The sequence below is a fragment of the Haliotis rubra genome, unplaced genomic scaffold, assembly GCF_003918875.1.
Source record: "Haliotis rubra isolate DU_JTF1 unplaced genomic scaffold, ASM391887v1 Scf937, whole genome shotgun sequence".
NCBI classification, from domain to species: Eukaryota; Metazoa; Mollusca; class Gastropoda; order Lepetellida; family Haliotidae; genus Haliotis; species Haliotis rubra.
The window spans coordinates 163,322-188,831 of NW_025767676.1; the positions used below are offsets into that span (position 1 = coordinate 163,322).

The 25,510-nt window shown below is 39.5% G+C and overlaps 1 protein-coding gene across 3 annotated transcripts in view; it reads right to left on the reverse strand.

Annotated features, from left to right (window-relative positions):
- Positions 1–1,131: 1,131 nt before the first annotated feature.
- The window catches only part of LOC124264684, a 66,889-nt gene continuing 42,510 nt past the window's right edge, over positions 1,132–25,510 (reverse strand). For 2 of the 3 annotated variants that reach the window (XM_046699440.1, XM_046699441.1), the window contains 5 exons: positions 20,895–21,071; positions 7,734–7,907; positions 7,035–7,211; positions 4,631–4,804; positions 1,132–3,684 (listed from right to left, as the gene is read on the reverse strand). In XM_046699440.1, the coding sequence (XP_046555396.1) occupies positions 2,297–3,684; positions 4,631–4,804; positions 7,035–7,211; positions 7,734–7,907; positions 20,895–21,071 (2,090 nt within the window). In that variant the 3' untranslated portion in view covers positions 1,132–2,296. Of the gene's footprint in view, positions 3,685–4,630; positions 4,805–7,034; positions 7,212–7,733; positions 7,908–10,570; positions 10,748–12,656; positions 12,845–20,894; positions 21,072–25,510 lie in introns of those variants that run through there. The other variant, XM_046699442.1, reaches the window with a different exon arrangement.

Genomic DNA, 25,510 nt, shown 5'->3' on the forward strand with positions numbered 1-25,510 from the left:
ATCTTCACAGCCACGTCAACATGATTTTAGATTCTGAAGTCCAGGAAATACATGTTGATAACATCAGCTAGTTCTCTCTGCCAGAAACATACACATCATCTGCATTTGTCGAGATGTGGCGAGAAGGGTTCTTTCATTAATGTGTTTTTGTGCGTTGAAAAAGCCTGTGAGAATCGTGTATTTACCAAGTAGATCTAATCAGCCATCACATTGGCCATATTGACGCCTGCCAATCCATATTGAAGTTTTGTGCACGTGATTGATGCATGAAGCAGTGCACCATGTCGACATTCGCGAACCTTATCAATATGTTTCTGCATACGAGTGCCGTTTTCACAATCGATTGTCTTTTTATACGAACTTTATGTCACTGTTTATTGAGGTATACATTTATAAAACATCAAAAATTACAGTATGGAATTGTTTTAGAAAATATTGTATAGATTAAATTCCTTGCCTCGGTCTTCAGCACCCCAAGGCGACTAAAGGCATTGGGTTGTCATGTGCGCTGACATGGTTGACACGTGTCACCGTATCCCATTTGCACAGATCGATGCTCATGGTGTTGATCACTGGATTGTCTGGTCCAGACTCCATTATTTACAGACCGACGCTATAGAGCTGGACTATTGCCGAGTGTGACGTTAAACAAACAACCTCGGGTGGTATTGAATGCTGTCTGAGTTCACATTACCTTGACCCCACATTGTCGTTGTATGTGTTACAGGGTTATTGTCGGGATGACTGTGTTTGGCACTTAATGACTTGTTTAACAGGTGACGTGAGGTGTAGTACTGTGACCGGTCGCCGGTGTACCCGGTCTTTGTGGACTGACCAGTCAAAATGGTTCAGAGTGGTCACCTTCTGTAGTTTGAACAGAACCCCGCAATGCTGAACATTGTTCTTCCGTGTCATATGAAAGGCGTTTTCTGAAACATCACATATGTTTTATTTATTTATTTCGTTATTGTTTAACGCCTTACTCAGCAATATTCCAGCTATATGATGGCTCAACACAAATGCTTTTGGGTCGTTCTACCAAACATTACATAGTATTACCATAATATATCAAAACACGTAGCAGACAGACTTGCTATCCATTGACCATTATTACAGATATTTATTATTCACGACATTTAATCTAACATCCATTCTCAGTATAGTGCACATTCTAGTACCTATGGCGTCGACTATGAGGACTCTATCAGAGTCAGACACCTTATCGCTAACCAACACAGCCTCACATATATGGAAGTCGGACTACTGGTAACGGTTGACTGAAAGAAGAAGAAGATGACAGGATATGAGTCCATGCAGAAACAATGCGAACATAGTTCGTACAAATCAGACCATTAACGGAAAGGGAATTTAAAATTCTGAAATGTCTGATAATTCCCCAAAACGAATACAGGGACACGTTGTTTCTTATAATTTAAACGTCATTTCATCAACCCAGCATCACAAGATGTTTTTACAAGGTAAGTGGAACATACTTACGCTACTTTTGAACAAACTATATGAACGTAGTTGAGGTTCATATTCCAAAATAAATTCTTATATTACTCAGCGGATACTGTTTGGCTTCTTCCTGTCGAATAACCCGACCCATTAGATGGAAAACGTCGATACCGGATCATTGCAATGCGTCTGGCTAAATTGGGAAACTTTGGACTCGTCTATTACAGTAGTAGTTGTTGCCCAATCAACGCCAGCATCGGAGAGAACATATTTGCAAGTTTATCTGTCTGATGGAAAAGTACTTGTCCTGTACTTGTCCAGAATAAAATTCAGCACATGGGTTTTGTTTGTTGTTTGTTTCAGTTTAAATATTGTATGAACATGATTGGTTTCTTTTCTTTGGAATCAGTTTGAAGGGTTGTGTTCTGTTTTACTCTTTTAATGAGGAATGGCTTTGACTCTCCCGCGATGATTACAATACATGTATGCGCTAAAGGAGGCTGAATACCATTTGAAAACTATCGTAGGATATCTGGTCACTATGTTTTCTATTGGAGGTAATCGATACGAAATAAAATAGCCCAACAAAACTAACATCAACAAACTTTGTTTTATTACCATTCCGTTCGGGCCATTGTCAGCAGTGTCAGTAATATGTCTACTGATGATGTTGACGTTTTTCAACAGTTCTGTTGGTGGATCCCAAAACCAAATGAATACAAACAAACACCAAAGAATATTTTTGTATGGCTTGAATATTGCCAGAAGCACTTGAAACCGTCCAAGCTCTACTTTTGAAGATTTATTAAAACTGCACGTACTATGTTACATGCATATGTTAAATTTCAATGAACCAATCAATTTTCGCAACGTCATTGACTGTGCTGTGATCTCCGGCGGATCGAATGTTATATCTGTACATTTTGTAGGTGCCCTCAGTCGTTATGATGGATGATACCACGCGACATGTGTCCGAAAAACTAAAGCTGTTCCCCGATCCTGACACCAAGTCTGCATTGTGGATAATATTCACTGCTATGTGGTCAGTGCTTGAAACATCGACAGTGTCCACCTCCAAAGCCCTGTACAATCCATTTGTGTGAAGCACGCCCACTCGGAGTGATCTCCCTTCATTGACCTTGATTAACAATGTTGACAATGACCCGGACAACACAGCCCCGGTTCCGTCTATGGTCAAAGCCTTATCATACTGTCTGGAGTCCAGGAACCAAATAGAAGCTGTTTCATTCTCTGTTATATCCTCCACGATAACGGATTCTGGAACGTGAGTGCACTGAACCACGCGACCAGTCGTAGACGCCATCATCCAAGCTTGAAGCGACCCGGATGAGAAGGCATCTTTATCAGCTGGAAGCCAGAATTCTTTGACACCTACAGTCACGTGACCATCATGTAGAATAATTTCCCTTGCCTTTGCAACCAGGTTTTCAGCTTTAAGCATGATGTTGTGTCCATAGTGTACCCCATTGATTAGATGGCGAATGTATTTGCCCTTGTTTGTAGGTGAGGTCCTTGTGTCAAAGACATGGTGCCAACACGTGTCGGGACACCATGTCATGGAACTGGAGCCGGGTGACATGTTGACAAATGCCCCTGCAAACTTCCACCTGATGACCTGTGACGTTCCCAACGTACTTTTTTTACTTATATACCAGTAAGGAGATGCTTTGAATGTAGGCAGGAAAGATTGTGACACATGACCGGATACCTGTCCATACACAGAATTGTTGCTACCATCTACGTGGTAGGTATCAAAACTGGTGCCGATTCCCCCTTCAAACAGACTGGTCAGTACAGATCCTAAGTCACTGGCATGGGATGTGGACATGCACTGGTCGTCTTTCACAAACCAAATGAAATTTCCGTCATAACTGCTCGTCGTCGCTGCCCCAGTGTCATCCACTGACATATGGGTGCTCAGCGCATCCGATACAAACAGCTCGAACCCACGTTGAGGGGATGTTTTGAAGGAATCCCAGGACGATTTAGCCAACCCTCTTACCGACTGGCCCCAAATCCGTACACCGCTTTTGACGCCATTTGAATGAAGGTCTGTGACCCTGCTCCAAGTGCTAAAGTCAGTTTTAACGCGGAGATTAGGTTTACAGGTAGCGGAAATTCGATTCTTTAAGTCATCTCTCTGGTCAATCGGCGTAGTTGCTGCTGTTGTAATGGCCACCTGCTGCCACGTACTGTGAGACGACGCTGTAACATTCACAACACGCACATTAGGTAAGTAAAACTACACAGTTTTCTAGTTGCATTAGTATAATGAAGGAGTACGTAAGTCCCAAAACTTTCAAGGTAAAATATAAATTATCACATTTTATACGTAGTATTTTTGTTATTTTAACTGTTGGCTAAATTTTCCTACAATCGCCAGCGAAGGGATGGTGTCAATCCAGCTAGGATCCATGCAAGTAGCAAAAGTAATGTAAGTCCCCATGGCTCCTAGTATGGTGATCTACCTTCAGTTGTTGGCGATCTATAGCCCATTTTTATATTGTGTTGTCCCCTATAGTTAAAACGTTTTAGATTTAACTACTAGTTTTACATACATATCTGTGATATTCTAGTTGTTTTACTGTCCTTCGTCGGCAGGTTTTCTATAATATACATATTTCATTTCAATATCAAATGTTCTCGTCACGATATAGCTGAAATATTGCCGATGTGACTTGAAACGATACCGTCTAGATTCCAATTTATTAACTGTGGTCCTAATCGGAACTCTGTGTGCATATATATTTCGACATTATTAATATGCCTTATGTCATATCACCTCAGTTAAGGTGACCCGTGAAGGTTCGGGTTAGAATATTGATCTTTAGTATCCCATGCTTGTCGTAAGAGGCGACTAACTGAATCGGGTGGTCAGGCTCGCATCTTGGTTGACACATGTCATCGGTTCCAATTGCGTAGATCGATGCTCATGCTGCTGATCACTGGATTGTCTGGTCCAGACTCGATTATTTACAGACCGCCGCCATATAGCAATATTGTTGAGTGCTGCGTAAAACTAAACTCACTCACTCAGTTAAGGATGCATTGTCGTGTATCACCATAAAACTTCATATGATAGTGGTGCAGTGGCATTCGTGTCGATACATCGTTTAAACCCAAATATTCTGTATGAAATGGAATCACTCACCGTTACAAACCAAGTCTGTTTGTGACCAAGTTCCATTAGGCAAACACATTGATGTTCCATTCCCTGATGAAGCATACCCTTTAACGCAGAGATAGTTGGCTTCTGCACTAAACGTCGTACTGGTGTAGTCGACCATGGAGCCGTCCTGGTATTGCGGGAAGCCACAGTCTACAACTGAGCGATCACAACAGACAATGAATGCCCTATACGTCTGCAGAATGTACCTTTCTTTCATAATTTATTCTCAGGATTTATCACACAAACAATTGTTCGTTGGACGTGAGCGATGTCCTCCGTTTTATGTGTCGTGATACAGTGAAGTGAAAAAGTGTACTCTTTAAGCAGCGACAGAAAATGTACATACACATGAAGGCAATGTACTGTCCGTGTGGTGAAAGACTCTGAAAGTTCAGAATCGAATTCTACCAACGTTTATAACTAAAAGGCTTTACACAAAGGGTTATGGTCTTCTTGTGTTAGACTGACCACCAACGCATCCTCAGAAGGTGAGTGGGGCGGTGGGGTAGCCTAGTGGTTAAAACGCTGGCTCATCACGCCGAAGACCCGGGTTCGAATCCCCACATTGGCACAGTGTGTGAAGCCCATTTTTGGTGTCCCCCGCCGTGATGTTGCTCGAATATTGCCAAAAGCGGCGTAAAACCAAACGCAGTCAGTCAGTCAGTCAGAAGGTGAGGGGGCGGTGGGGTAGCCTATTGGTTAAAGTGTTGGCTCATCCCGCCAAAGACCCAGGTTCGAATCCCCACATGGGCACAATGTGTGAAGCTCATTTCTGGTGTCCCCCGCCATGATGTTGCTCGAATATTGCTAAAAGCGGCGTAAAACCAAACTCAGTCAGTCAGTCAGAAGGTGAGGTGCGTGCGGCTACACCATGCATGACAGCGTACAATTAACGTCATGAGAATCCAGCCGTTACTATTTTCGACCAAATACATAATTGTATTCATTCCTCAATTCATGGATTTCTTTCGTATCATTCCGGACAGTAGATATATATGTTCCATAATGAAAGCACTCATGCTCATAGCAAGGATCTGGTATTTGGTATTGTTAGCAAATTAATGTAATTGATCATTCATATTCAAATTAACATAACACCGTTGAGGAACAGTAAGAGTTTTCAAAGGGTAGAACTCAGTTAACATAATCAGCGAACATTTATGTTGAGTTGCCTGTACATCAGTGTGTAGCTATTTCTTACATAGTCATCTGATGGACAATCTATCAGAAAAATGAAACTCATCTTCCATTCACCAACAGACCAATAAGACTGCAATGTCAGATGAAAAACGAAAGTAGGCGTCACAGAGGATTGGGGTGGAAAACTGAATCCAACAATTTGGCGGAATGTCTTTCAGATATTCTTTGATAGTTCATGAGAAGCATATTTTCCCCGTGAAATATGACGCCCGTGAAGATCCGGGTTAGAATCGGTCTTCTGCAACCCATGCTTGTCGTAAGAGGCGACTAACGGGATATCGTGGTCAGGCTCGCTGGCGCAGATCGAGGATCAAGCTATTGGTCACTTGACCGTGTGGGTCAGACTCAATTATTTACAGACCCCCGTCATATAACTGGAATATTGATGAGTGCGGCGTTAAACAAGAAACAAACGTGCGGGAAATATGAGGAACTCAATGTCATACCTGTCTTTGTGACCAAACCTAAAGCTTCAAGCCGATCAACATAATACCGATCAATAATAAGTCGCTACCCAGTTTGTCATGTAATCCAGATCACACCCACTACCAGTGCAGGTTCCTCCGCCGCTATGGGCAGCAACGCATTCACAAATGCTAACAATCCTCAGTCATATATTAGGTGTGACGCCATGTATTCTACTGGACCAAGGGGCGGTGGGGTAGCCCAGTGGTTAAAGCGAAAGCCCGGGTTGGATTCCCGACATGGCTACAATGTGTGAAGCCCATTTCTGGTGTCCCCCGCCGTGATATTGCTGGAATATTGCTAAAAGCGGCGTAAAACCCAACCCTGAGCAGTCATCACGTTAGTGTCTTCTTCCAGGTGTGACAAGCAGACAAGACACGTGACTTTAAAAAAAACAATAACACAAAGCGCGTATATGAGGAGAGCTCTCTATTCTGGAATATCATAACAGGTCAGATTGCCGTTGGTCCATGTGACATTGCTTTTGTACATGTTCTCAGTGGCAATATATTTGGGCGCCATTTTGTTATTCCTGCATACGTACTGAGGCCATGCAGTTTGTCAACCAACCAGATAACCTTTACGACCCATTTGTAAGTTTTGTCAATCTGATTCATAGTGCACTTAATCTCTTACCCTAGAGGGCACTGGGTGGTACGTTTTAGTGGTGTGTGCTTAACACGTTCCTAAGCTAATGTTTTAGGTTTATAAGTGAACTTACTTGTACAGTTCAAGTCAATGGTTGACCATGTAGAGTTATCAGTGCACGTGCTGATCCTTGACCCTCCGTAATCGTCATAACCTTCTCTACAAATGTAAGTCGCGGTAGAGTTGTAAGAGGAGGACGTCACCGTCACATTTCGTTCCACCCAAGTTGGCGGCATGCCGCAATCAATCTCTGAAAAGGTAACAAGATTGATATTTACTACGCTGCCATATAGCTTGAATATTGCTGAGTAGGGCGTAAATCTAAACTCACTCACTCACTGATATTTACTGCAGTAAGAGAGTTACTCAGAGAGTCCAGCAATTGGACGTCCGACCACTTTGACTCAGCCTTTGGCAGTGTGCTTCTGTTTACACTTGTGCATTATTCTTACTGTTTAAAGGACAGCTGCGCTATTTTAAAAACTATTTATTATACTTTACCGTCATTCAAAATACAGAAATTCAACATAGCTCTGCCTACTAAAATAATTGTCCAATGCATTTATTTATTTATTTAACAAAATTATACCATTTAATCATAGTTGTCCTCTACCTATGTGCAACGACAATGCCATGCTTATGCTGGTTTCAATGATGGGCATGAAATCGTGAAAATATTCACGGATATTATATAGTGGAAGATACCTAGGTTCAACACAAGGTTGTCTGAATGAACAGGTTCAAATGTTAAGAATGAGGAAGACTCACTCACCCGTACAAACCAAGTCCGTTTGTGACCAAGTTCCATCAGACAGGCACCATGATGTTCCGTTCCCCTGTGAAGAATAACCTTCAATGCAGAAGGTGTTGGCTTCGGAACCATATGTTGTGTTGGTGTAGTCGACCACGGCGCCGTCCTGATGTGGCGGGAAGCCGCAGTCTACAACTGAGGTCATCCATCAGGTCACATTGGTTATAGACGATTGCAGTTAGTATATTTTATTCATAATCAAACATCGTGTTGTATTCAGTAAATAAGTATTATCTGGTCGTGAGTGATATCCAGGGGAAACGTTATGTGAACAGCAACGCCTTCACAAAGACACAGCATAGTTTGCCCCCAACTAATTACTGAAGTTGCAGAGGCATTATGTGAATTACTTCTTATTTGTGTCTGTCGTGAAGATTTCCCACATATTCTGGGTGTTGTTTTTACATTCTTTATTTTTTATTTCAAATCACGAACTATGAAGGATCTTTTTAATAATATAAGTTCTCATTTAATTATTGCATTTTTAAAAGAATTAGATTTGTTAAATGATTTGTAAATAGATAAATATACTCATGCCAATAATGGTTGTCACCCCTTCAATTCTTTTTATTGGAGAGGGGTTTGGGGATGAGGGGCGGGGTTGGGTTGGGGTGGGGGGTGGGTAGGGGTTGACAACCATTATTGGCATGAGTATATTTTATTATTGGTAGTTTAGATTAGTATCTGAGATTGTTAGTGGTTGTACGCTCAAAGGGGCTTGAAATATTGTAAAATGATTGTCCTCCTGAGAGGGTACATAGTCCTAAATCAATTTAAATCAACCCAACCTTTTTAATCGTAGAATATGTGTGTTTTTAAATATATGGCTAAATGTGTCTAAACCGCTAACGGCTGAAGGGATGGTGTCAATCCAGCTAGGCTCCATTCAGGAAGCAAATGTACTGTAAGTCGCTCCTTTGTCAGGACCATAATCTCGCACATTTGTTTCACCAAAGTTTCAAAGTTTCACCAAAGCTGGTTTACAGTGTTAAATTCCCTATCATTTGATGCGTTTACCTACAGTAAGCTGACGCGCCGCTCTACGAAAGAAATGTGCAAATCATCGCGAAACTGAGTGGCCTGTACATCAGTTTATAGTTATTTCTTACATAGTCATCTGATTGACAATCTAACAGAAAAATGAAACTCATCTTCCATTTACCACAGACAGAAAAGAACGTAAGGTCAGGTGAAAAACGACAGCACGCTTCGCTGGGGATTTGGGGGGGGACTGAAGATCAACACAAACTGCCCTTCCTTGATGTAACGCTCGACAAGTCATCCAACAAGATCACTCCCTCTGTCTATAGAAAACCAACACACACGGACCAGTATATTCACTATCTATCCAACCATCACCCACAAATCAAACGAGCCGTAGTTTCTACCCTAACCAAACGTGCCAAGGCTATCTGCGACCCAGCACAACTCCACAATGAAATTGACCACCTGAAAACGACCATCATCACCCTCAACGGATATCCCAAGAAACGTGTAGAGCGGACTATAACCACCACCCTACAGCCACAAAATCACAGGCCGCCCAAAACCGAACCAGCTCCCATCCGAATCAATATTCCTTACCAAGGCCAGATTAGCCATCACATCAGTCGAATACTTAGAAAAACTGCCAGTGTTGATGTGACATTTTATTCCGACAAAACCTTAAAAACCATCCCGAGAGCGAATGGAAGAGGAGAACCCATTCCAAGAGGATGTGTCTACAAAATTAGTTGTGATTGTGGAAGCAGCTATATTGGAGAAACATGTCGGCCCTTCAACATAAGACTAAAAGAACATAAAACTTCAGTTGGAAAATCTGATCTCAAATCTGCCCTCTCAGAACACATTGTTAACAATCCCAACCACTCGATCAACTGGCAACACACCGAAATCCTGGCTTCCAACAGCAGCAGTTGGCGCAAAATGAAAACTGTGTGAGTCAATCAGCATAAGAAGATTAGTGCCTGAGATCAACAGAGATCAAGGGGTTTACCTCCCCAGTGCCTGTAGTGCCTGAGATCAGCAGAGATCAAGGGGTTTACCTCCCCAGTGCCTGTAGTGCCTGAGATCAACAGAGATCAAGGGGTTTACCTCCCCAGTGCCTGTAGTGCCTAAGATCAACAGAGATCAAGGGGTTTACCTCCCCAGTGCCTGTAGTGCCTGAGATTAACAGAGATCAAGGGGTTTACCTCCCCAGTGCCTGTAGTGCCTGAGATCAACAGAGATCAAGGGGTTTACCTCCCCAGTGCCTGTAGTGCCTGAGATCAACAGAGATCAAGGGGTTTACCTCCCCAGCGCCTGTAGTGCCTGAGATCAACAGAGATCAAGGGGTTTACCTCCCCAGCGCCTGTAGTGCCTAAGATCAACAGAGATCAAGGGGTTTACCTCCCCAGCGCCTGGTTCATCACCCAGAAATCATAGACTCTCAAACTCTATCTGCTCTAACTACTCTGCTATGTAAACACACCCTTGACCTTATTGTAAACAACATACCCTATCCTTGCATTCTGCTCTTCGATCTCACTGCATTGTTTGTACATACTTAATTATACCTCCTTTTTCCCTTGTATATACTCAATTTACATATCTAGCTTCCTGTACATCTATATATATACTGTACTGTACACTATCACCATTATCCACCTGAAGAAGGGGCAAGAACTAGCCCAGAAACGTTGTGAAAAATATATCAAGAAGTTGTTATCCATAAGTCTTGTCTTGTATTACTACACCAACTTCTACATGCCTTTGAAGAACTTCCTATGCTAGTTTTTTAGGGTGAATAGTGAACTTACTTGTACAGTTCAAGTCAATAGTTGACCATGTAGAGTTATCAGTGCACGTGCTGATCTTTGACCCTCCGTAATCGTCATAACCTTCTCTACAAATGTAAGTTGCGGTAGAGTTGTATGAGGTGGACGTCACCGTCACATTTCGTTCCACCCAAGAAGGCGGTATGCCGCAATCAATCTCTGAAAAGGTAACCAGCTTGATATTTACTGCAGTAACAGAGTTTCTTAGCGAGTCCGGCAATGGGACGTCCGACCACTTTGACTCTTGGCAGTATGTTTCTATTTGCACTTGTGTATTTTTCTTACTGTTCAAAGGACAGTGAACACTATGTTATAGTATGACCAGAAATTATTGAGAATTTTAGGAATATGTTTAATTGGATTTCTAGTATAAACAACCTTGGCCAGCTATCAAGTGCTTGGTTTTATTCAAGAGAGACAACTCCGTTAATCCTTTTTCATTAGTTTGTGAAGAGTTATCCCACTTTGTTTACTTGCAAGCAGACGACATTTTCAGTGATCCTCAGTATGGATGATTTAGAGAAGAGGAAGTTGATTTTAGAGTATTATAACAAGGACATCAGATCAGCTGAAGTGATTTCAAGTAGAACAGGCATCCCTTTGTCCACTGTTTATCGTGTTTTGAAAAATATTGCAAATGGATATTGCATTGAGCAGCAGGGAGGCGCAGGTAGGCCCAGAAAATTGACAGGAGGCGGCTTGGTATTCTTGTTTCTAAGACTGAATGACTGACTGAGTTTAGTTTTACGCCGCTTTTAGCAATATTCCAGCAACATCACGGCGGGGGACACCAGAAATGGGCTTCACACATTGTGCCCATGTGGGGATTCGAGCCCGGGTCTTTGGCGTGACGAGCCAACGCTTTAACCACTAGGCTACCCCACCGCCCCCTTGTTTCTAAGAACAAACGAAGGAGTTTAGAAAACTTAAGGCTGGATATGATTGATAGAGAAACTGTGGCTGGCTGTAAGGAGACAATTAGAACTGAGCTGCATGCAATGGGTTGGCAGAAAAGTCGAGGAATTTCATCACCGATCATGAAATCTGAACAAAAGGAGCAAAGGTTGAACTGGTGCTTACCGCACAGAAAATTTAACTGGGACAATGTGATTTTCTCAAATGAAAGTTCTGTGTGGCTGTTTCCTAATACACTGAAATTCTGGACCAAACAAACTGAAAAACCTTTGTATCAGCGCCCAAAGTACAGTCCGAAATTTAACGTGTGGGGTGGCATATCTGTGTTAGGGGCAACCCCCTTCTGTGTATTTAAAGGGAATATGAACAGTGAGCGGTACACAGAGGGACATTTACTTCCATCTGCTCACGTGTTCTATGGACACTTTTTGATTTTCCCGCAGGACAACGACCCAAAACATCGTTCAAAGCATTCACAGGCCTGGTGTCGGACCCAAAATATGACATTATTAGATTGGCCAAGCTATAGCCCTGACCTAAATCCAATATAAAATGTTTGGGGACTTATGCAGGAAAGTGACAATAAGAAAAATCTGACAAATATTGCTGAAATGAAAGAAGAGGTGGTCCGATATTGGGACAGCATGGACCACGACTTTCTAACTTCTTTGATCAGTAGTATGCCCCGCCTCATTGAAGCCTGCATTGCTGCCCATGGTGACTTGACAAAATACTAACTGTTCACCTGTCTTTGAATCTGGAGTTATGTTCTGCTAATATTCACATTTAATACGTGAGTAATGAGTTAAAAAAATATAACATTTACAATCTTTAAATTCTCAATAATTTCTGGTTGTACTGTAACATGTGTCTATTATATTTTACCGTCATTTAACATCCAGAAGTTCAACATAGTTCGGCCTATATAATAGAACTGCCAACTGCATTTTAACTAATTTAACAAAGTTGTCATTTAATCAAAGTTATCCTCTATCTGTGTGCCACGGCTTTTGCGTGGCTTCATTCTGTTTTCAATGATGGGTTTGAAATCGTGAAATTATTCACGGATATTATAGTGCAGGATACTTTAGCTCAACACACGATTGCCTGAATGAACAGGTCCAAATTTTCAGGATGAGGAAGATTCACTTACCTGTACAAATCAAGTCCCTTTGTGACCAAGTCCCATTGGAGAGGCACCATGATGTTCCGTTCCCCTGTGAAGAATAACCTTCAATGCAGAAGGTGTTGGATTCGGCACCAAATGTCGTGTTGGTGTAGTCGACCATTTATCAGTTGAAAAGGAGCCTTCCTGATGTGGCGGGAAGCCGCAGTCTACAACTGAGACCAAGTCAGGCCCATGACTGTGAAGTAATAACCTTCAATGCAGAACGATCGGCAGACCACGGTGTATATTTTAGTCATAAAACAAGAACATATTTTTGTATTGTAACTAAATTTTGTTCATAACTAAACCTCATGCTGAAGTAAACAAATAGTTATTATCTGGTCGTGAGTGATATCCAGGGGAAATGTGATGTGAACAGCAACAAACAAATGTTAACTTATGTAACTAGTCATAATGTGATTATTTCTTATTTGTGCCTGTCATGAGTATTTCACCCATTTTCTGTCCCGTTTCATTCTGACCGTTGACAGCACAAACCACTATGTTACGACGTAAATTGTAATAAAAACGCAAATTGTAATACTTGCAGCAAATTGTGATAAACTTGACGTAAATTGTAATAAAAATTGACGTAAATTGTAATACGCAAATTGTAATAAAAATTGACGTAAATTGTAATAATTTCCGTTGCGGTAAAATGTAATAAATGTTTATGTAAATTGTAATAACAGTTTTAATCACTCGTAAATACGCGGGTGTTTGTTTTTCGTTACATTTCATACATCAAATAAGCTTGTTAGGGCGATAACTCAAGAAAGAAATGATGGATTTTGTTCAAATTTGGTACCAAGGTATATTGGCGAGATTCACCGACACAAGTGAAATGGAGTGACCTTGACATAATTTTCAAGGTCACAGCAAAAATCTGAGGGTTTTTCCAATATAAAGATTGTTAGCGCGATAACCCAAGAATGAATTGACAAATCTTAGCTAAATGACGAAAATGATATTCGTCCTGATGTATAATCGATATAAACTGTCCTCTGTATCATGTCTTTTCGCAAATATCTTTTGAGGTTTTGATATGTATACATATAAAGTGGGGGTGGGGTAGGGGTGGGTTTCTAACGGGTATAGCTAACACACTTGCATGCATGTAGAGTCGGAGAGGTGGTTGGGTGTTCTAACGGGTATAACTACGAGGGACGTTCAAATAGTAGTCAGCCTCACCTAGAATATGATACAAATGCAGCTGTTTTTATGGGGTTTTTTCTACATATTATCTGTCAGCCTCAAGCAAATTGGTTTTGCTATGTTGCAGCCTCACGATCCCCATTTTGTGAGACTTTGTATCTTGGCTTGGTACTCCCAAAAAACGTAAAATCTGCAATAAAATGCATCACAAACTTCAGGAAACAAAATATGCTATGTTTGAGATTGGTAGAAGTCGGCTAGAATCAAACTTAAATATTAAACTGCACAAAAAAGCAATTTCAAAACTACAATTGCTTGTTTAAATGACTCCCTATTCTGTTTACTGAAAGAACTCGAGAAAGAAATGATGGATTTTGTTCAAGTTTGGTACCAAGGTTTATTGACTGGAGATTCGAGATTTACCGACACCACTTGAATTTAGTGACCTTGAGGTCATTTTAAAGGTCACAGCGAAGGTGTAACAGTTTTGCGCATGCCAAGCTTGGTAGCAGCGAACTCAGGAACGTATTAATAGATTTTGATCCAATTTTATATCAAGGTGTATTGGCGGGATTCCCCTAACACCAATTGATTTGGAAACTTGTGCTCATTTTAAGTTCACAGTGAAAAGTGTTTTGACATGTCTAACTTTTTAGTGCGAAAATACAAGACAGAATTAATATGTTTTGCTTAAAGGTAGTACCAGGATGCGTTGGGAGTATCGTCTAACGCCAGTCGAATTCAGTGACCTTCGGATTATTTTCAAGGTCACAGCGAGTATTCTTGCGATATCTCCAAACCTAATGGATGGAATTTGTTCGCATTTTGTATCAAGGCATCAGATGACAGTTTCGGTAACGTTTACATAATGTTCAGGGTCAGACAGATGACAATTGCGACATTCAGATATCGACATGTGGCGGGGGTAATAGCTATATGTTTGTGACAAACGCTTTGTCATTACTAATTTTCAAATTTTTGTTAGCATATGGTTTCTATAATTTCATGTTAATTCTACCAGCTGTGAAATTATTCGTGACACGTCTTAAAAAAGCCAGAGATTATTTGTGTATGTTTCGAAAATTAAAGTTAATTGTTTTTCATTATGGAGTTATTTTCGATGTTGACGCAAGGACATATTTTACGAGCAATAGCTTTCAATAATTTAATGTTATTTCTATTACATTTTGAAGTTCTTCATAGCATATCCCAAAATAACAGGATATTGTTTGTTTACGCTTTGAAATGTACGTTTCTTTTCTTCATTTTTAATTAATCATCTTTTAAAAATTCTGTATTAATTAATGAAAACTTAGTTAGCATAAACATTGCTCTCGCAACTGATGTGTAGGAAAATAAACATAACATTATAATGTATCTATTTCTGTTGTGAGTGATATGCAGGCCTACTTCGTAGTCACTTTGATTAAATGTTATATTTGAATATCGAAACCTTTTTGCCACAGCGAACACAACACTATCTCTTGTCATATTACACGATAATATTTTGAATTTTTAACTTATTTTATAACAATATCTGAATGCTAATGTTATACAGTGATAGGTTCATATAAGGAATACTATGGCACAATAGTATTTCTCTGCCGAATCGTTGCAGCGTTCTATAATACACTTATGAAAAATAATACATGTTTTCCGTCCTTGAAGTCATTAACAAGAATTATGCATTTTCTGCAGTCACTTGTGAATTGAACTAAATGAAGGTTCATCTGATTAATGAGTATCGAGGAAATTATGTTCATCTATAAATTAGACGCAGCTTCATGTTTTTCAAGACATCTTTCCGGAATATGCGTCTGTGAAGGCGTTCAGATAATGACGATATTGCACAGTATTATTCATGAGATTCTTGTCAAAAGAAAGGTCGGATAATAGATCGATTTTATTCAGCAGTGTTGGCCCTGGGGCCTATAGTACGATTACAGTTTGATTACTTGCACATGGTGCTAGTAACATATTAAGTTTCTATTGGTATTGAATGCATATTTCAGATAAAAGCTATGGTATTAATTACACAACATCTATTTTGTTTGATGTTAAAAGATTTGGCAATGTGTGTTCATACATTACAAGTTTTGACAGACTTGGCAAATAATTAATAAATGATATTGATAGTATCTTAATGACTTGGCCATACAGTCATGACAATTTAAGGAGTGAAAAGTGAGCGATAGGTCTTGTGGGAATTCAAAGATTCATTAAGACTGTAGCCGTCTAAGCGATAACTCCTGTGTGTAATATTTGTAAATATTCTATCAACTGAAAACATGCTTATAATAGTACGATAACAGTTTGTTTACTTGCACGTGGTGCAAGTAAATGTGTCATCTACAAAATAAACTGTGATTGTGGGCAGAGCTACATAGGCGAAACTTCCCGACCCATCAACACCCGAGTGAAAGAACATCAGACCTCTGTTACCAATTCCGACAGCAAATCAGCCATCTCCGACCACATCAAAGCAAGCCCCAATCATCAAATAGAGTGGTCTGACATCACCATTCTCTCTAAAAAACAAACAGACTTCACTAAACGCAAGCTCACCGAAGCCATCCACATCAAACGCCAAAAGCCCAACATCAACCGAGACCAAGGATACTTCATTCCATCCGCTTATGATGCACTCATCCACCAAGCCCAATCTACTGTATAAACTCTGCTGTATAAACTCTCATTATTATTTGTACATCATTGGCTTCCACGCCTGTCCTTTGTCTACTCTCTGGCTTAATCAGCTTTCTGCCTAGCCAATTATGTTAATTATGTTGTTTTCTTGTTACATTGTTACATCCAGTATATATATACTTCCCCCTTCTTCATGTTCCATTATGCTTGACAACGGTACAAGAATCTGTATCGAAACGTCGCACTCACGAATAAAAAGAAGTTGTTATCCATAAGTTTGTTCTATAATGCTTCTTATATTAATATTATTTTCATGGATTTTCATCATATTTTATCTATAGCTGTGCTATAGTTTTTCATTAAAATGTCTTTTCTGTTGCTGGAATTGAAGTAAGTCCCACACAGAGCTGGGATCATATGTCTTTGAAATATACATTTTTCAAACGGCTGGAACCTTGTGTTCCAATACAAAACGTGCGTAACGCTACGACATTCGCATGCCTATGATAAACTATATAGAGTTGGCCTCAACCATTGACTGGATTACATTCTCTTCGTCAGCAGAGAAATTTCGATTTCTCTTTTTCCCTTGGGGTGCGGGCGACATTTTGCGTTTCCAGTTTTGGTAAACCGGAAGAAAACAGAAAACGGAACTATGGGATATATGGAAGCTAACCAGTGACGTTGACCACACTGTTAAACTTTGACGGCGACGTTAGCTAACGGCATGACTAACCATGTTTTGAACAACGCATATATAACGTTCGGTTACCTAACGGCCGGTTAAGGATTTAACCGGCCGTTAGAGTTAACTCCGGCGGTTAAGATAACCGAGTATTGAACAACTGGGCCCAGATAGATAGTTAGTTAACCAACTGAGTACGTTTCCACGAACACCATCATTTTTCTAATTTGTGCAATAAACCTTTATGCCATGCCCTGTAAAAGCTATTGATATATCACAAAACAGCATACAGTAAAGGTGGTGATTGTCTAGGACTGAGCATATATTATGATAAATGTCTATGTTGAGATGTGGTAAAATGACTAGCAGTAAAACCTGACTGGAATTAACTTAAAATGTTATATTCATGGAAATGGTCGTGCATATGCTTTACCATTATTCTTTCAAGGATTTTCCAAAGGATAGGTATTAAACTAATAGGTCTGTAATTAGTTGGGATGGATGCATTTCCTTCTTTCAAAATAGGAGTAACATTACCCGTTTTCCACAATGTAGGAAATACAGTCACTCAGTGATATATTATACAACAAACAAAGAGGTTCAGCTATAGATATACAAATTCGTTTTAACACTCTCATGTTAATGCGATCAGGTCCACTAGATTTGTTTGCTGGTAAGGTCTTATCAGATTCCTCCTTTTCGGTTACAATGACATTTGTTATACTGTTAACACAGCGATGGCTAACAGGTGGCAAAGTCTTGCCGCCATCAGTAACATTTGAAACAGATACAAAATATTCATTTAATGTTTGACCTTTATCCAAATCTGTAAAAACTGAAGGTATCCCAGAATCATCAGTGACAAGAAGGGGAATGGGTCCCGATGAAGTAGTAACCACCTGATTGAGTAGACTGAAGTGATAAACAGTTATCAAAAATAGATTAAAAGTTTCCCTTGGCTATTCTTTTCAGATTATTTACTTTATTCCTTTGCTTTTTGTATTTAAATAGCTCAGAAGTATTCAGAGATCGAAATGCTTTTTTCCTTAGACGTTCTCATTTCTTTGAAGTATGTTACGAGGGGCGTTGAAACGTAGTCAAACTAACTATATTCTCGATGTCCAATGTTTGATAAAAAGCTTCCATTTTATTTTGAAGGAATCATTAGCAAAGTCATATCCAAAACTGCATGTGGGTAATGTGGTTAACGAGATATTAGTCATCACAACATTGGGGTATTAAGTTTCTTGCAAATTTGCGGAAAATGGAAAACGAGTAATAGGAATAGTCCGCTTATATGGCGCTCACACCCAGGCACATTGCCTGCTCACGGCGCTACGTACATTACTATCCCCGATCATAGGACACTATCGTAGTTTCCGATACTTTTCAACTCCCTGGGGACTGTACAGCCAAGCTGCCTGTTAGGCGCAATGAACTAAACACTCACATTGCCAGCGCATACTCACGGGTACCCATTTACAGCTGGGTGAACTGAGACAGTGTAGATCTAAGCATCTTGTCCAAGGATACTACGCAAATGTGCCCATCTCGGGAACCGAACCTCGGTGCCTCCTCGAAACAGGGCCTTCGGCGTGATAGGCAGACGCCTTTACAACTGCACTATTGCGCTATCTCTTGGATAATGGTATACCCTCAGATAGTATCATATAAAATATGTTCAGCATAGTATTGGATGACTTCCCGTCATCATCAACATTCAAAGATTTGGATTGCTTGATTGACATTAAGACGGGGACTGTTTTTTAGGACACCCTCATTTTAAATTTTCAAAAACATTGTGTCCAGATATACAACATATTGAGAGCTGACACTTGTGTGACCATTCAGTATTTAGTTTGAACCCTTGACACCATGTATGAATAAGTGAAAACTTTAGGATGAGTTATATCCTTATGATGACGTCAACTGAAAGGGGGTGGGTAGTGTCTCCAAAACAAGCCCTTTCAGTAAACATGAAGGGGGAGTCACTTGAACAAGCGATTATAGTTTAAAATTGCTTTTTTGTGCAGTTTAATATCTAAGTTTGACTTTTACCAACATACAACATGTTTTTTGCATATTTTGTTTCAATTGGTGTAGGGGGATTCCCGCCAATACACCTTGATATAAAATTGGATCAAAATCTATTAATTCTTTCCTAAGTTCGCGGCTACCAAGCTTGGCATGTGCAAAACTGTTACACCTTCGCTGTGACCTTTAAAATGACCTCAAGGTCACTAAATTCAAGTGGTGTCGGTAAATCTCGTCAATAAACCTTGGTACCAAATTTGAACAAAATCCATCATTTCTTTCTCGAGTTCTTTCAGTAAACCGAAGGGGGAGTCATTTGAACAAGCGATTGTAGTTTCAAATTGCCTTTTTGTGCAGTTTAATATCTAAGTTTGATTCTAGCCGACCTCTACCAATCTCAAACATGCAAAATGTTTCTTGCATATTTTGTTTCCTGAAGTTTAATTTGTGATGCATTTCATTGCTAGTCAGCTAGGCTATTCCATTTGTCCGAACCACAACATACGGAGACAGATCATTTAGCAGACCGGGTGCTGTACTCTGGAACTGATTACCTGAAAATGTCAGAAAATGGGAAAATATCAACAGTTTCCGATCTTGTCGCAAAACCATCCTCTTCAAACGAGCATTCGACTAAGCGCACATGAGCAGGACTCTGGATATGTAGCGCTATACAAATGTCTAATTTGATTTGATATACCCGTTAGAAACCCCCCCCACCCACCCCACTTTATATTTATACATATCAAAACCTGAAAAGATATTTGCGAAAAGACATGATACAGAGGACAGTTTATATCGATTATATATCAGGACGAATATCATTTTCGTCATTTGTCTAAGATTTGTCAATTCTTTCTTGGGTTATCGCGCTAACAATCTTTATATTGGTAAAACCTCAGATTTTTGCTGTGACCTTGAAAATTATCTCAAGGTCACTCCATTTCACATGTGTCGGTGAATCTCGCCAATATACCTTGGTACCAAATTTGAACAAAATCAATCATTTCTTTCTTGAGTTATCGCCCTTACAAGCTTATTTGATGTATGAAATGCAACGAAAAACAAACACCCGCGTATTTACGAGTGATTAAAACTGTTATAACAATTTACGTAAATATTTATTACATTTTACCGCAACGAAAATTATTACAATTTACGTCAATTTTTATTACAATTTGCGTATTACAATTTACGTCAATTTTTATTACAATTTGCTGCAAGTATTACAATTTGCGTTTTTATTACAATTTACGTCGTAACACACCGAATGCACATGCATATGTTGAGTTGGTTGTAATGAACGTAAAAAATGCTGCAGTTCTAGATGCAGAGTTGTGTCCCTTTGTTGAAGTTTCGAATCCCAGACTATGTTTACTCACGATATGGCTGCAATACTGCCGCTGTGACTATTAACTTAACTAACTCACTCGTCACGATATGGCTGAAATATTGCCGATGTGACAATAAATTTTAACTCACTCAATTACTTTCAATGCTAATTAAGACTTCACTCTTTTGGACTACCCTTCGATATCCGAGGACATGTCGAAGTAGGAGTAATCTGAGATTCGACACAGCCGCAAAATGATGACATACTAAGAAATACGCAGCGACCAGATTTTAGTTTGACGCCACGGTGTTTCTCTATTTTTGGGATGATGAAAATGTTTCAAACAACGACATGATAATAATAAACGTACCTATACAAGTCAGGTCAATTGTCGACCACGTAGAGTCACCACTGCAGGTGCTGATCCCCGAACCTCCAAAGATGTTGTAGCCTTCTCGGCACATGTATGTGGCGGTGGCGTTGTATGACGTTGACGTCACCATCACATTTAAATCGACCCAAATAGGTGGCTGTCCACAATCAATCTCTGAAAAGATAACTAACTTGATATTCAAGGGAGTGAAACTTCATCAGAAAATCCATTGGTTTGACGTTTTGAGGTCCGTCTCTGTCCATCTATTCCAAATGATACTAATACCTACATAGTCACTCTATTATACTGCGAGTCATACTGCAGGAAGCTCATTCCAATTATTAGTGGTGACTATTAAGGGAAAACAACTATTGTGATAGTGATGGTCTATTGCATCATACTACTGTGATAGCGATAGTCTATTGCGACAAACTATTGCAATACTGTTGTAATAGTTTTGTTTTCTCCTTGAATTGTCTCATTAGAAGTCATTTCCCAATTGAATGTATAGTTTATATGAAATGAAAACAAGTTGAAGTAGTTTCAGTCTCTGTTAATAGCTCACAAGAAACTTGAAACCCAGATCAGGTAAAGATTTAAAACATGAACTTTTTGTTAGTCACATTTTTAAACTACGAGTCGCACGCTGCGTTTGCCGCCATGTTTGTTTAAGAGGTAATAGGGGCGGATAACTCTAAATCAAAGTGAACAAAACTAGTACTTCCTGTGTTTTGCGCTGCGCATTTCACCAATCCTCACGAAATGTGCACCATTTGTAATTTTACGTGTCTCCGCATTAATTTTTTTTTTACTGATTTCACTGGTTCATTTCATGTTCATATTAGGCGACAGGCTTAGTAGGTACCCGAGACGTAGAAATTATTAATGATCTGTTATTCATGTGTGTGACTCAGTGTAAAAAGTTAGTCAAAATCACCCAAAATGTGCATGTCTCCAATGATAGTATAACATTTTGAGTGAGGCTAGGCGGCTGACTTTGTGTGCTGGCGATTTGGTGCCTGACTCAGAGGGTGTGGGTTCTCAACCCAAAAAAGTACTAGAATCTGTATTTTACTAAGAATGTGTAATCCCAAATATAACACATGTTGCATTTGACCACTTCCTAAATGACATTGTGTAATCATAGCTTTCGGCCGTGGGAGCCGTGCCGATTAACACTTATCAGAGGTGTACACAAATTCTGCAGTCTAGAATACCAGTTGTCCGACTTCCATTTTTGTGGAAGTCGCGGTGGCTGAGCGGTCTAGGCGTCTGACTTTGTGTGCTGGCGATTAGGTGCCTGACTCTGAGGTCGTGGGTTCAAATCCCGGATGGGACTCAACCCAAAAAAGTACAAGAATTTGTACTTTACTAAGAAAGTGCAATCCCAAATATTGCATATTTTGCATTTGACAACTTTCTAAAAGGGCATTGTGTAAACATAGCTTTCGGCCGTTGGAACCGTTCCAATTTACACTTATCAGAGGGGTACACACATTCCGCAGTCTAGACTACCAGTTGCCCGACTGAAGGGCTGAAACACGTCTGTGTAATCTACGTGATGTAATCTACGAGACCTCATTTCCAAAGGAGCATCGTCATTTTCTCGGATTGCACGCAATAGTTACGTATCTTTGGCACTAACCGTCCACTGGTTCCAGAAGTAGTACTGGCGCAGTCATCCAAGCGCCAAAAGCACATGGCATGACGGACATTTTGTTCAGTAGCGGGATTGAATTGTGCACGATTGTCTAGTGACTGTCGTACCTGAGTACAACTGATCACACACTATCCGGGCTACTCAGGCAAGACAGTTTTATGGATCTGAAGTTATGGCCGGAACTCTTCTAAACATTAAATGATTATTTACTTTTAATTGGCTTATCATTGTTGATATTCTACATCAAACTAAACAGGTAACGTGATTACAGTTTCGATGAATTTTCACTGTGCTTATATACTGTCTGTACTTTAGATAATGAATGAAACGAAGAAACAGTTAATATCTTTTGTATCTTTTAATGCAACTCTGTGTAATAGAATAGCAACATTTCACCAGATTTTCTTTCTAAATTTCTATATAGATATGGTAGTGGTAACGTAAATTACAAGACTTGTATTCAAGTTGTAAAATGGCCAGGTTTTGTTGTTTATCACAATATAATACAGATAAAACTTATGTGAAATATATTTCCAGTAACACGTAGTTTTAAGCAAACCTGTATAGTAAGTTTGATGATCAATTTGCACAAATTAGTTTACCGAATCATAGGTTCCAAATCATTGATTGGCTAACTCCGTGTTCTTACTGTGTTGAAATCTCCATCATAAGTGATAACTATTTCAATATCAACACAGTAAAGGACCTTTTTGATAAAGTTAATTATCATTTAATCATTGATTTTTTAAAAGAGATAGATTTGTTAAATAAATTTTGATATATGTTTTGTAAATAGAGAAAGTTTTATAATTGGTAGTTCAGATTTTCAACTTATATTGTTTGTGGCTGTATCCTCAAAGGGGGTTGAAGTAGCGTAAAATTATTGTCCTCATGAGAGTGTACGTAAGTCCCAAAAACTTTCAAAGTCAATTTTGCTGAACCATACTTTTTAATCGTAGTATGTTTGTTATTTTAAATTTCGGCTCAATCTTCCTGCAATCGTCAGCGGCTGAAGGGATGGTGTAAATCCAACTAAGGTCCATGCAGGTAGCAAAGGCACTTTAAGTCCCCATGGACCCTAGTATGGTGATCTACCTTCGGTTGTTGGCGATCTATAGACCCTTCTTCAATTAAAATGTTTTAGATTTACATTCTAGTTTTATATTAATATCTGTGATAGTCTAGGATTTTTACTGTCCATCGTTGACAGGTTTTACTCTTCACAATGTTTTCATTTTTATATTGTATAAATTGTTCTCGTCACGATATGGCTGAAATATTGCCGATGTGACGTTAAATATTAACTCACTCACACACTATCTTCGTGTTCTCCTTGACATCTGACTTTTGATAGTTTGAATTCTATGAACAATAAATGATGTTCTAACAATAAAATGACTTATCATTAAAAAGGAAGAACTTTACTTTTTTATCATTTCCATCTATCAGTTGGTGCACATTTCGTGAGAAAAACATAGGTTATCATGCTCGTGTGTTTTGGGATGGTTAATATCCTGCATCAGGAATAATCATTGTATTTAGCGAGCATTGGCGAGCTAAATACATAGTGTTTATTCCTAATGCAGGATATTAACCATCCCAAAACACACGAGCGGGATAACCTATTTATCATACAATGTCGTTTTTGCTTTATAATTTTACAAAATGCAATTTCAAATGCCACAAATCAAGAAACTAAACTTCGTCTTCGTCTACACTTCGAAACTAATCTATGACGTCACAAATATGTGCGGAGTAATACGTTACGTCACGAGCCCGGTGACATAAATTTCTCCTGATCACTCAGCGGTCATCTAGTTCCCAGTAAGCTTTTATGCTACAGCACGTATTGTTGTCAACAATCTTAGCTTACGTTTGAAAAATAACAACAAACTCACGTGGAATTTCAGAAACATTCAATTAACCTTTTGAAAAACCAAATACGCTTTAATGTTAGCGTGACATTGTGCACCGTTCTCTCGCTAACACTGACAGTCGGTCGGAGAACTGATGTTGGTATCTTCGTAAGCCTATGAATTTCTATGTTCGCCTTGAAATCTACTCCATCTATCAAAACCAGGCATGAATTTTCTGAGATCAAAGCACTGACAGTACCGTAACCACGGCCGTTAATCCGGACACGACTGCCGACCGATGACGCCATGTTTGTTTACACTGTGAAAGTAGTCCCTGAAATTTGCACATGACCTCTCTAATTTGCATCGATATTCGTATATGACCCGAACGGATACCCAAAATATCCGTTGGCTTTATCCTGCCGAGAACTCTATCCATTGTATGATAAAGTGAGTTAACGGAAGTCAATTACTAAACCATCGATAGTTTTTCGTTTCTACAATCGATTTATTGCTATCGGAGATTCAACAATTGCAATCCATGGACAGTTCGATGCATCGTTACAGCATTAACAATTATGTTGTCGCCATTAGTTCATTGTGATTCCAAGTACAACAAATGTAGCTATCACGGTCAGTCTACGTAAGTTTATTCACTTCATTTGTGTCATCAGATCATAATTACTTGTATACAAGGGTTACAGTCATGTTATATTCACCCTTGTATGGAGTGCCTGAAATCAATATTTAACCTTAGTATTGACTGATATATTGTAAGGCCATTTTGGTCCCAGAAACGCGCGTCTCGCATTATTCAACTTAAGCGCAAGATCAATGAACGACGGTAGATCCAGATTAAAATAATCAATATATTTCCTGTAAAAGACCCGCCGAACCCAAATGCATGTGCTATCTTTGAAAGTATACAATGCCCTGGCTTCGGTTTGTGTTCTTCAGCGTGTTGGTTTTAAAACAGCTTTCGGGGTTATTTTGAAGGGATAAGCTGAGCCTAAACCAAAGGCCACGGGTGCTTTGTGCTGATATAATCAAAGAGGCCTGTAGTAGTAGTAGTAGTAGTAGTAGTAGTAGTAGTAGTA